The sequence below is a fragment of the Meleagris gallopavo genome, chromosome 3, assembly GCF_000146605.3.
Source record: "Meleagris gallopavo isolate NT-WF06-2002-E0010 breed Aviagen turkey brand Nicholas breeding stock chromosome 3, Turkey_5.1, whole genome shotgun sequence".
Classification (NCBI taxonomy): Eukaryota; Metazoa; Chordata; class Aves; order Galliformes; family Phasianidae; genus Meleagris; species Meleagris gallopavo.
The window spans coordinates 89,479,691-89,491,245 of NC_015013.2; the positions used below are offsets into that span (position 1 = coordinate 89,479,691).

At 40.5% G+C, this 11,555-nt stretch overlaps 1 protein-coding gene across 1 annotated transcript in view; it reads right to left on the reverse strand.

The window, feature by feature from the left end:
• The window catches only part of COL22A1 (collagen type XXII alpha 1 chain), a 136,868-nt gene extending 125,661 nt beyond the window's left edge, over positions 1-11,207 (reverse strand). Inside the window, exons 1-8 of the mRNA XM_010709391.1 lie at positions 11,154-11,207; positions 10,467-10,580; positions 7,800-7,853; positions 5,071-5,124; positions 4,218-4,271; positions 2,885-2,938; positions 1,429-1,482; positions 465-518 (exon numbers count right to left, since the gene is read on the reverse strand). Of these exons, the coding sequence (XP_010707693.1) occupies positions 465-518; positions 1,429-1,482; positions 2,885-2,938; positions 4,218-4,271; positions 5,071-5,124; positions 7,800-7,853; positions 10,467-10,580; positions 11,154-11,207 (492 nt within the window). The remainder of the gene's footprint in view (positions 1-464; positions 519-1,428; positions 1,483-2,884; positions 2,939-4,217; positions 4,272-5,070; positions 5,125-7,799; positions 7,854-10,466; positions 10,581-11,153) is intronic.
• Between the last annotated feature and the right edge of the window lie 348 nt (positions 11,208-11,555).

The window sequence follows — 11,555 nt, forward strand, 5'->3', positions numbered from 1 at the left end:
TTTTTTTTGTGCCTTCAATAAATGCAAGCATAGACCAAGTAGAGAACATCAAATATAAACCTCTCTAATCCTGGACAACAGAACCATTACAGAGCAACTCAGAAAAGGCTTTCTTTTAAGACACCTCCTCTCAACTTTTTATGCTCCATAATCTTCTACCTAAAAATGCAATCCTTAGATTTAATGTTACAAGAGAATCTTCTTTCTTTGTAATATTTGCAGTACTTGTAAAGATGGAATCACTACATTTTGGAGTATTTATAGTAGTTGTAAAAGAACCCAGTTTCTTTTCAATAATCCCAGAGAGTGAATCTTATAAATTGCTCGAGACAATACAGCCCCTCTGGCATAAGAAAAAGATGTGCCAACAGCTTTCCTGCCTCCATTGAGCCCATAGGTAAGCAGCTACAAAAGTAATAACTGGTCTGTGATTGCCTGTGTGAAGCACCTTTAAATTACATTACCGGTTTTCCAAGAGATCCTGGCTTGCCATCTTTGCCATCATTCCCAGCAATGCCCTATTAATGAAATGCATAACGAGGTATAACAAGGAGTTTATAGGAAAGATTGGTATACTTGTGTCAATATGAAAACCCAAAATAGCACCTCTGCTTCATTGTGACTGTATTTAATTTTGCCCAATGCACCAGAAATTCTGTTACTACTATAGTTCAGACATAAACTTTTTATGTCACATTTCTTTAGGGAAACACTCTGCTTTTTCCCTATTCAATATGGCAATTCTAAGGGGCTTCTTCCTTCTCAGCAAGGCAAGCATGTTAACAGTCTTAAAAGAGGTTTCTAAAGACAACTGTTATAAATCATTATAATACCATTATAATGGCATTCACCTAAACTACTTTACACTGCAAATAACTCTAGCTCTACCAATAAGGAAAAAAAAACAAAACTAAATTTTGTACTAATGCCTTTTCCAGAAGAAAAGTGTTTATGCCCCAGATACACTTTGAGTCAGTGCAAAGGAATCATTTCAGCTATGGATTGAGAGGAAGGTATTCCAGACTATGAATTCTTATTCCCTTACACTGGTGCTATTACATTAGTTTTGTGCTTTGTATAAGAGTATTTATGCAAAAAAAAAAAATTAAATTAAAAAATTAAAATAATTAAAATATACAGTATATTGATAACTTTTTTATTATCTAGATTATGTAATACTTTTTTTTTTCTGATGAACAGGCAGATGAGGAACAAACCTGTTTCAGATAGTTTAATTCAGTAGATTTGAAGTGATAAAATACAGCACTGATGATGTCCTGGGCCAAGGACATAGCACCAACATTACAGGTATCCCTTTAAAGATCATGCACAGCTTTCAGAGCACCTCAGGAATCTGTTTGGTTCATGTCCACATATGCTTATAAGCAGTTCTATGTATTGAAAGAGAAGGAGCTGAACTGCACTCACGGGAAGTCCAGGAACACCTGGTGGGCCCTGTGGACCTGGAGGGCCATCTTTACCCTGGAAAGAAAGTAGAAATACCAAGGTTCAGATGAGTTTCTCAGATGCTTCTCATATAAAGATCAAATGCAGTGTTTGACATGGCACCACTGTGAGAATCTGGTCTTGTAGCTCATATCATGCTGTGTTCGGGTTTTCTTGACTTCATTTCTGCTTAAACTTGAAAGTTCTTACAAAAAAACATACAGTATTATTTATAAGTTGTTACAGTTAAAGAAACCACTAAAATCATCAGTATTTTCTTCCTCAGTTTAGTTATATTTAGCACTGAGTGCTTAGCTTCTGTGGTGAAGTGTCCATCCAGAAAACAGAAAGTCTGTATTTTATATCTCTCGAATCAGCAGATATAAGAAGTGCCTTGTTGACTGTCCCAAGAGAGAAATCTCCTCTTATTCATAGAATCATATAATTGTTTGAGTTGGAAGGGAACTCTTAAAGGACATCTATTCCAACTCCTCTGCAACGAACAGGGACACCTACAGCTAGATCCCCATCCAGTCTGACCTTGAATGTCTCCAGGGATAGGAGATAGGTCTCACGAAAGCATATGAGGTCCTTCAAATTATTTCAACCTTAACCATCCGTTTGAAAGGGAAGTTCAGCCAGCTTGTCCATGCAATCTGTGTCCTCTCTGATGGTAGTGCTGACTGATTTCACAGCAGCCACCAGAAAGACAGTTGTTGGGTCCCTTATGATTGAAACAGATGTGCAAAAGGTTTCTTGCTCACCCTGCTCCAGAAATTAATGACAGAATTACACAGTCCTAAATCGTGATTTTTTTTCCTTTTCACACTTAGGTAAGCATCAATCAGATTCCAATCAGATTATCCTTCTCTCCTACAGTTTTCTGATGCATTACCATAAAATAGAATCTGAATGACCTTCAAACGAAACACCAGTAGCAAAGTTCTTCATGCATTTCTTTTTTTTGCCCCCATACAAGTGTTTGCAGAGGTGCCAAGAAATGGTCCAAAAGTGCAGGAGCAGTCTGTGCTGTGGCATTCTTCCAAATGTTGCTGTTTTTGTTTTGACAATCCTCAGGCACAATTCAAGTGTTACCCTGGGTCATGCACCAGCCTAACAAATTAAGTCATTATGCCACAGAGGCTAAAAGATGTTAATAGCAAAGATAGATGCACAAGATGTACAACTACCTTCTTATATGGTAGGCAAGGATGCACTGAAGAAGTTCCATGTACTGGATATTTCATTCTGGCTAGTTTGGAGCAACAGGAGCAGAGTAATCTGCTGTTATTTCCGTGGGTCCTACTTGCAGGTATAGAGTTGTTTCAGAATGGACAATGTGGGAAGCTTTCAAAAGACATTACTTCAGTTTCAGCTCAGCTTTATTCAGAAAAAAGCTAGGTTAAGCTAGTGTTGAAACATGTAGCTGAGAGCTTACTATGTCTCCTGGGTTTCCCGCTGGTCCTATTGGTCCTGGTGCCCCATCCGGTCCCTAAACAAAACAAAGCAGAAATAACATGAATAATTAACACATTTTGTACATTTGTCAGTGCTCCCTACCACCTTAGAAAAACAGGTTCATGCAGACAGAGGAAAAAGGCACATCAGGAAAAAGAATCTATTGGAACACTGCAACTTGATCTCCTTTGATAAGATCAGGGTTTTTTTTTCACATTTCAGTTGACTCCATTCACACTCTCTTCGTGACTCCCATGAGGATATCCTGGGACAGCTCTAAGAATTTTATTCCTACCAAAATAGACCTACGGCTGTGGCAGTAAATGTTCCCACATTATCAATTTCTCTTAAAAATATGCTTCTTAAAATGAACTTGCAGAAGTGCAAATGACCCACAAAAAGGTCCCCATGTGTTGTCCAGGTGGCTAAGCATTCAGCAGCCTCTAGGCATCATTACTATCTGAAAGCAGAATTTTAACATGGTCTTTTTTTTTCCAGTACCTCTTGTCCTTTAGGAGTTACATTGTAAACTCAGTTTTAAAGAGGCTATGCTGATTCCCATAAAAGACAAATGCTGAAAACCTTTATCACAGCAGAGTCAGATTGCTCTGCAAGCAGCAGCGTGAGTAGTAATGACTGTAGGCAAAGACAGAAGGTTTGGAAAGAAAAGCCCTTTGCTCAGGAAAAGTCCCTGCTTCTGGAAACTGCAAGTGGTGATATCACAAGCAGGAGAGCCAAGTTATTTCAGCCTTGCTTCTGCAATGACACCTCAGTGTTATGATTTTATATATGCAAAGCAGCATAACTGTAGTTGCAGAGAGAGCAGAACAAGAAATAAGGATTGTGACACAGCAGGACACGAGTAAAAGGCCTCTTAATCTAAAAGTAATCCGGAGGATACAAAAATTGGAGAAAAATTCACTATCATATTACTACATAAAACTGAAAACCAAAATCACTGTTAGATCTGCCGGTTCCAGACTGACAACCTATTCTGCCTATAAGTAAACACCTATACATGTACTCCTAAGTAGTCTGTGTGGAAGAGTTTTCATGATCATTGCTTTGTATAAAGAGAGGGACTGAAGCTTAGCATCAATTTACAGAGTGAGATGAAGCAATCAGTGAAAAGTGGCTGATGTATTAAATAGCAATTATCATGAGCAGAGAAATCTATGACACTCAAGGGACCATTACGAACCCACTGGAAAAGAAAAATGCAATGTGCAGGCAGGTGAGAATGGCCCTTTCTGCTGATACTGTTATTAGTAAGGAAAATATGAGACCATCTGCTTTGCGACAGAGGAACTTACAGGTGGGCCAGGGTTTCCAGGAGCCCCTGCAAAGCCAGGCATTCCAGGGTGTCCCTGCAAAACAAGACAAGAGACTTTATACATTATTCATATTTCTACTTGTATGTAGGTTAATTGATCATTGGGTACTGTGAGGTAACATCAAAATGAGACAATACACAGAGTGCTGGTTATACGGAAATAATGGACTGTAGCTTTTTAAATCAAAGTGTTGGTTTTCAAAGTATGCACTTCAGTAATGAACACAGTTAGATTTAGGGTGTACTTTCTGTAACTTATATTTCACAGTATGTTAATAGAAACTGAGAACAAATACTGTGGGAGAAGACCAGACTGGAAATCAATGTTGTTTAAAATATCCTACAATTTTCTTTGAAGACTGAATTTGCACCTTAAACTACTGACTCAGCCCTTGACAAAAATAACTGTAAACACTTTCTACAATTTAGACTATTTTCTTTCCTGTGGCACATCCTATAAGAGTCCATCACCTTCTAGGATTAATAGAAAAACTGACCTCTTCAGTCCAGAGGTGTTTAATCTCCTGGACCTCATGTAGACGTTAGCTGGGGAAGTCAACAGAAGTTGGGTACTGCAGAGAACTGAATGTATTGAATGAAGAGCTGAGGAAAAAATCATCTTGGAATCCAGCAACACAACACAGGGAAGATTTGAGTTGGAGATTGGAAGGGAATCCTGAGGAGGACTTCTATGGTCCCACTCTTAATAAAGTAAAGGTTTAGCAGTGACAGACAGCTTTCATCTTTCTTATTTTCAAGTAGTTGTATTTTTCAGCATTAGAGCAACTGTTGATGAAGAAGGAATCACACTGGAAAGCACAGTTAATTTTTACCTGTTCGCCTTTTTCTCCTGCATCCCCAGTTATTCCACGGTCTCCTTTAGCACCCTTGATAATGAGAAAAAAAAGTCACTGAAAGTCACTTAGACTCAGTTTTTATTAGCTTTTTGACTTATTTCATAAGGCATTTGGTCATCTGAGCATAAAATACAGAAATAAGAACTGAACCCTGCTTCTGCTCCTCTTAAATTCTGCCTGTGATTTTCCCTATCAATACAGGAGCTAGCAATATATGGGAAAATGGTCTTTGAACAGACCCAGGATGGCCTTTTACTTATATATATATATATAATTTCAATTTTTTGGCTTAGGGACACAAAGAGGACATAAACATCCTTACAAATAAAAAGGCTGCTAGGCAATGTACTAAATGGGATTCTGATAAGGAATCATTTGGCCCACTAAAGGCATCTATAGCATCAGGTACTAATCTCTTTTCCCTTCAGGGCCAACAATGTCAAAACCAGCATTTCTAAGGTGCAGCCAGAAAATTAATGCCCAGAATGTGCCCTCCAATCTCTCTGTGTCTCTGACAACAGAGCAGAAGCAACTAACTCAAAAGTAGATGTCTGTATTATCTGTGCTTGTAGTTGCTTACAGGCAAAATGAATCTCACACAGCAAAAAATATTGAGATGCTGGGTATACAAATCATGACACGAACGACACAGAGGACACTAATGAATAGCAGGCCATTGAAATGATTCTCTGGTTCATTACATGAGAGCTACGAGCCAAGTAGAGAAGGGAGAATTGTACAAATTTGCACGGTGCTGGTAGAAACAACATACTGCACTTTCAAAACTACAGAGCTCTCTGGATTTTTCACCATGAGGAGCCTCCTCAAATATCTGGAAAGGAGTCACAGTGACAGCCTTTGTCTTTGTCTCTTCTTTTACAATATTTGCTCTTAACAATTACAAATGCCATGAATTTGCCAGTTTACTGAATGCAAGTCAGATTATTTATCAATTATTTGTTTTTATATTATGCACATGTACAGTCTAAGTCTTCTTGTTTCATAGAATCATCATTATAGAATCATAGAATGGGCACGGTTGAAAAAGACCACAATGATCATCTAGTTTCAACCCCCTGCTATGTACAGGGTCGCCAACCACTAGACCAGGCTGCCCAGAGCCACATCCAGCCTGGCTTTGAATGCCCCCAGGGATGAGGCATCCACAACGTCCCTGGACAGGTTTCAACTAAACAGGTTTAGAAGTTGTTGTGAAGAGCCTCTGCAGTGAGAGTTGGGGCTGCTCAGCCTGGAGAAGGCTACAGAGAGACCTTATAGCAGCCTTCTAGCAGCTGAAAGGGGCCTACAGTAAAGCTGGAGAGGGATTCCTTATCAAGAAGTATACTGTACACCGATAAGAGAAAGAGTAGTGGTCTTAAACTAAAAGAGATTAGATTTAGACTAGCTATAAGGAAGAAATTATTCACTATGAGGATGGTGAGGCTCTGGAAGAGGTTGTCCAGAGAAACTGTGGTTACCCCATCCCTCGAGGTGTCCAAGGCCAGGTTGGATGGGGTCCTGGGCAACCTAACCCAGTGGAAGGCATCCTTGCCCACAGTAGGGTGTTGGAACTAGCTGATCTTTAAGGTCCCTTCCAAGGCAAACCATTCTATTCAGTCTTGCTACCCAGACCTCCACTTTTGCATAGCATTAAAAAAGCAGCATGTGAGAGTCTCAGACTACCTGGGTTTTCCACTGGTTATTGTCTTTATGGGATGCTAATTCCTTTGAAAATTTAATCTTGGGAGGTACTCTCATTTCGATCAGCCTTAATATTTGCTTTTGAAACTCTACTGCTCACCTTCAGCACACTTTAATTTGCAAGATTTAAAATTAATTTATGAATCAGTATTAGTTTGTCCTACACTAAAAAGTGCAAATACAAAGATGTTAAAATAGTAGTTATTTTAGACAGTAGGTCAGGATGCAGGGAAGTATGTAGGGAACTGTGGCCTTCATTTCTTCTCTCTCCCTCCATTGATTTGTTTTGATTTATTTCACATTAGGTAGTTTTAAATGTTTTGACTGACCAGGCACTGGCACTGTGAACAGAATGCTGACAGAGCTATTTGTGAGAAATGCTCAAAATGTGATATTATTGGAATCCTTCAGACATCGTGTTTGATATTGGCCTACATCCCTAAATCATAAGGCAGAAAGATACATCTGAACCAAGTCATTCTTTTTACAATGTATTTCAGGGAGCATTAAGGATCTGTGGATCTGCAAATATTGCAGATAGTGCATTTGAAGGCCACACTTTAATTTAAAGGGATTCCAACATGTGGGATATAGAAAGGAGAGAATCAATGCAGGAAGAGGGTTACTGCTGAAGATCTAATTGATTCCTCAACTGATTTGGACTGACAGTTGATTCTGATCTCCTTCTCTCTCCTCAAAATATCAGTGAAATGAAATTCTTTATCAGGAATCAAACACTTTACATTTTGTTTTGCTTCATTTCTGTTTGTTTGTTTTTGTGAACAGAGTGATGGTAGAAGACTGTATTTAAATGGAACAGTGTTCACATAGAGAGCTGTGCAGTTCTGTGCACCCGTGGTACTCCACTGAAATGCCAACACAGGGCCCACCAATAAGTCAGTTCTACCCCTTAATATAGAGATGGGTCCTACCAAGAGCTTGTGTCAACAGTGCTCTAACTAATCACAGATAATTTCTGCTTAGAACACTAAAGATCAGCAAACCTTTTGACCATCCAGCCCAGGTGGGCCTGCAGGACCTCTGGGACCAGCATTTCCCTGCAATTCAGAAGAGGTAGAGGTAAATATAGTTTCTTACAGATCAAGAAGGCAGAGCCTGTCATCCTCAGTGCTGGAGCCAAGGTGGTCAGGCCACCTTTATGCTCAGCACTGCAGATTGAACTGTTCTCCAGCACATACTGTACTATACAGATCTTTTTGCATATGGCATTGAAAGGTTCATCAGCACATTACATATGCCACTTGGTTAACCTACAACAATGCCTAACACTGTAGCTGACTCTTTTCCAAACAGGCTAATCCTTAGGAAATCTTTGTGGTTGTACATATCAGCCTTGGCCACTGCTGGAAACACATACTCTCAAGGGGAAGCCACAACCAGAGTGCCAATAAGGATTAATTACAAGGGAATTTCCCATGTGAAAAACTCTGGAAACTATCATGCCAAAACCCATATGGTACAGTGTGGTCAAGATCTTGATTAATTAGAATAATAACATTCTCTGTGTGACTTTTTACAGGAGTAGCTGGTTTCATGAAGCAGTAAAGTTTTGATTTTCTTCTTCTAAATTCCTCTTTGCAGTTCAAATGAGATGCATCAAAGCTCACTATAGACAGATGGGTCAAATTCACAGTTACACCATACATCTTTTCACTCACTTATTTCCACTAAGAAGAACTGTAGAGATCTACTAGCATGACTGATGGAAGAAAACTGAAACCAAGAACATTAGATGAGCTTTTCTAGGGCTGTGAAATAATACAGGATCTCTGGATGGTAGAGAGCGATCACTTTTACTCTCACTCTTTCCTGACAGATAATTGAAAAGGTTAAGGGATTAATTTCAGCACATGTCATTTATTAAAACCCCTTAACCTCCTTCCTTTATTTCAAGTCCTCTGCAAAATCCGTGTCTCTTAAACAATAGCTACTCCTAAAACTTTCCTTAGGCATCCTTGTAGCCAGCAAAAAATCTACATACTGATCATGTCTCAATCAGCAATGTAAACTCCATTCACTCCTCAGTCACTGTTCTCTACTTTCTTTTCACACACCACTGCTATTTCTCCTTCTGAACAATGAACATGACTGTGTTATTTGGTTTCTCCTACAGAGTAGATGATGGAGAAGAACAGATGGACAGGTAGTGTTTTTTTTCTATCCCTTCAGTGGCAGCAAGGGCTATTAAGAGGACCAGGAAAGCCCATCTCATAAATATGTGGCTGATAGGCTGGTGCAATCACATGAGTTTTGGTTTTTTTGACCATGGAGTGGCTTACCAGGTCCCTGTCCTGATGGCTGCAGGTGGGTCTCACCAGTCTTAAAGGGGGAAACAAATCCTAGGCCAGGAGATGGCAGAGCTCATTGAGATGGTTTTAAACTAGGTGTGAAATAGGAAGGGAATAAAATAAGGCTCACTAAAGATGAGTGTAGGGGAATGACAGATGACAGGACTGGGAGTGAGGCAAACATCTCAGCTGAAGTGCATCAACACCAATGGACACAGCATGGACAACAAACAGGAGGAGCTCTCAGCCACTACATGGCAGGCAAACTGTGACTTAGTTGTCATTACTAAAACATTACTGTGGGATTGGTTCAACAACTGGAATGTTGCAATGGACGGCTATAAGCACTTCAGAATGAAAAGGCAAGAAAGGAGGGGTGGTGGCATGGCTTCCTATGTTAGAGACTGCTCTGATTTGTTGAGCTTGTAGCTCACAATGATAAGGTTAAGCCTTTGTGGGTAGGGATTAGGGGGAAGATCAATAGGGCTGACATCCTGGTGGAGGGTCTGTTATAGACTGACTAACCAAGATGAAGAGATGGATGAGTTATTCGATGAGCAGCTGGCAGAAGCTGTGTGATCACCAGCCCTTGTCCTCATGGGGGACTTCAACTTCCTTGAAATATGCTGGAAATGTAATACAGAGCAGAAGAAGCAGTAGGAGGTTTCTAGAATGTGGGAGATAACTTCCTGATGCAAATGGTAAGAGAGCCTACCAAGGGAGGTGCCCTGCTAGACCTGCTGTTTGGAAACAGAGAACTGCTGGGAGATGCAGAGGTCAGGGGCTGTCTTGGGCAGAGCAACCATGAAATGGTACAGTTCTCTATTAGTGAAGTCAGAAGGGGCATCAGTGTAACTGCTATCCTGGACTTCTGGAGGGGAGACTTTGAACTATTCAGGACACTGGTAGGGAGGGTCCCTTGGGAGTCTGTCCTGAAAGGTAAAGGGCTCCAGGAGAGCTGGTCACCATACTCAGCTCTGGTGAGGCCACACCTTGAGTACTGTGTGCAGTTTTTGGCTGCTCACTACAAGAAAGACATCAAGGGTCTGGAGCGTGCGCAGTGAAGAGTAATGAAGCTTGCAAGGGGTCTGGAGCACAAGTTTTATGAGGAGTGGCTGAGGGAACTGGGATTGCTTAGTCTGGAGAAAAGAAGGCTCAGAAGAGACCTTAGGGCTCTCTGAAGCAACTGAAATCCAGTCCACTGACTTCAAAGACAGCTACAAAAGATTCAGTTCATTGTAACTGAAAAAAATAAAAATCAACCATGTAAAAATATTGTTAGGAAAAAAAAATGGTTAAAGCATATCCAAGGGATACAGTTAAACCAAATCCAAGGGATGACCATTTCCCTAGCTCTCTTACCATTTTCCCATCCTGGCCGTCTCTACCTGGTGGTCCTCGGAGACCTTTGTCACCTTTGAAACCTGGGATGCCTGGCAGTCCTGGTGGGCCAGGAGGGCATTCAGTGCACACATCCTAGGAGAGAACATTAAGAAGTAAATTAGCAACAGACTGAAGGTATCTAGTAGAGCTTGCAGACGCTGAGTATGAATGCAGCACTGGGGAGCTAGCATAACCTGTAGACCATTGCACTTTGACCACATCAAGGAGGAGCTGGGTTATGTTGACCTACAGTGAAGTGAGGTTAGTGTGAAGGAGAGAGAGGGCCAGTTGCTGAGCTTCCACAGGATCCCTTGGAGTGTTCTGGAAAGCTCTTAACTGATCTTAACAATCAAAAAACTGAGGAAACAAGATCAGATAGCCACAAAGCAACATTATCAAGAAAAGCTTTGTTTGTAATCTACAAGACTACTTGAAGAAAACTCCGTCTATATCAGTCAAAAAGTTATTAAGTTACTGCTAAGAGGGCATACTGATATGGAAAACTCCATTGTTGCAGCACAGCACCAGAAAGGCTGTTCTGCAAAAGAAACTATTCTGCAGCTAGCCTGGCTAAGGAGAACACATCCGCTGGAGTTCATGAAGACATCAAAGTGTCCTGGCCAAACTCAGTCATAAGAATTACAACCTCCCTGCCTCAAAAATTACTTGAAGCATCATCTCAACAGTCTTCCCGATTCTCCTGTCCTCAAGGTATGGCATTTTCCCTTCAAAGACAAACTTCCATTAGTAAAAGGGAAGTGAGTCCTGGCTATGAAAGATAACACAGCCCAAACAATGGGACATCAGGTCAGCTTGGTACAACTCCCCGCTCAGCCAATGATCCATCGTGAAATTGCAGGGTAAAATGCCTTTCTGAACCTCAGTTCCTCCATTAATGTTTTCCTACTGAAAATGTAAGAGCTTGAGAGATATCCAGAACAACAGAGCCTTAGTTGCATCTGGAGTCTGAAGGTGATGCTATATGTAAAGCTGGGCCAGGTATGGAGTGAAAAATATAAAGAATATTCTGTGTGTGTGCAACTGTAACATAATAGAAGTTTAAAAAAA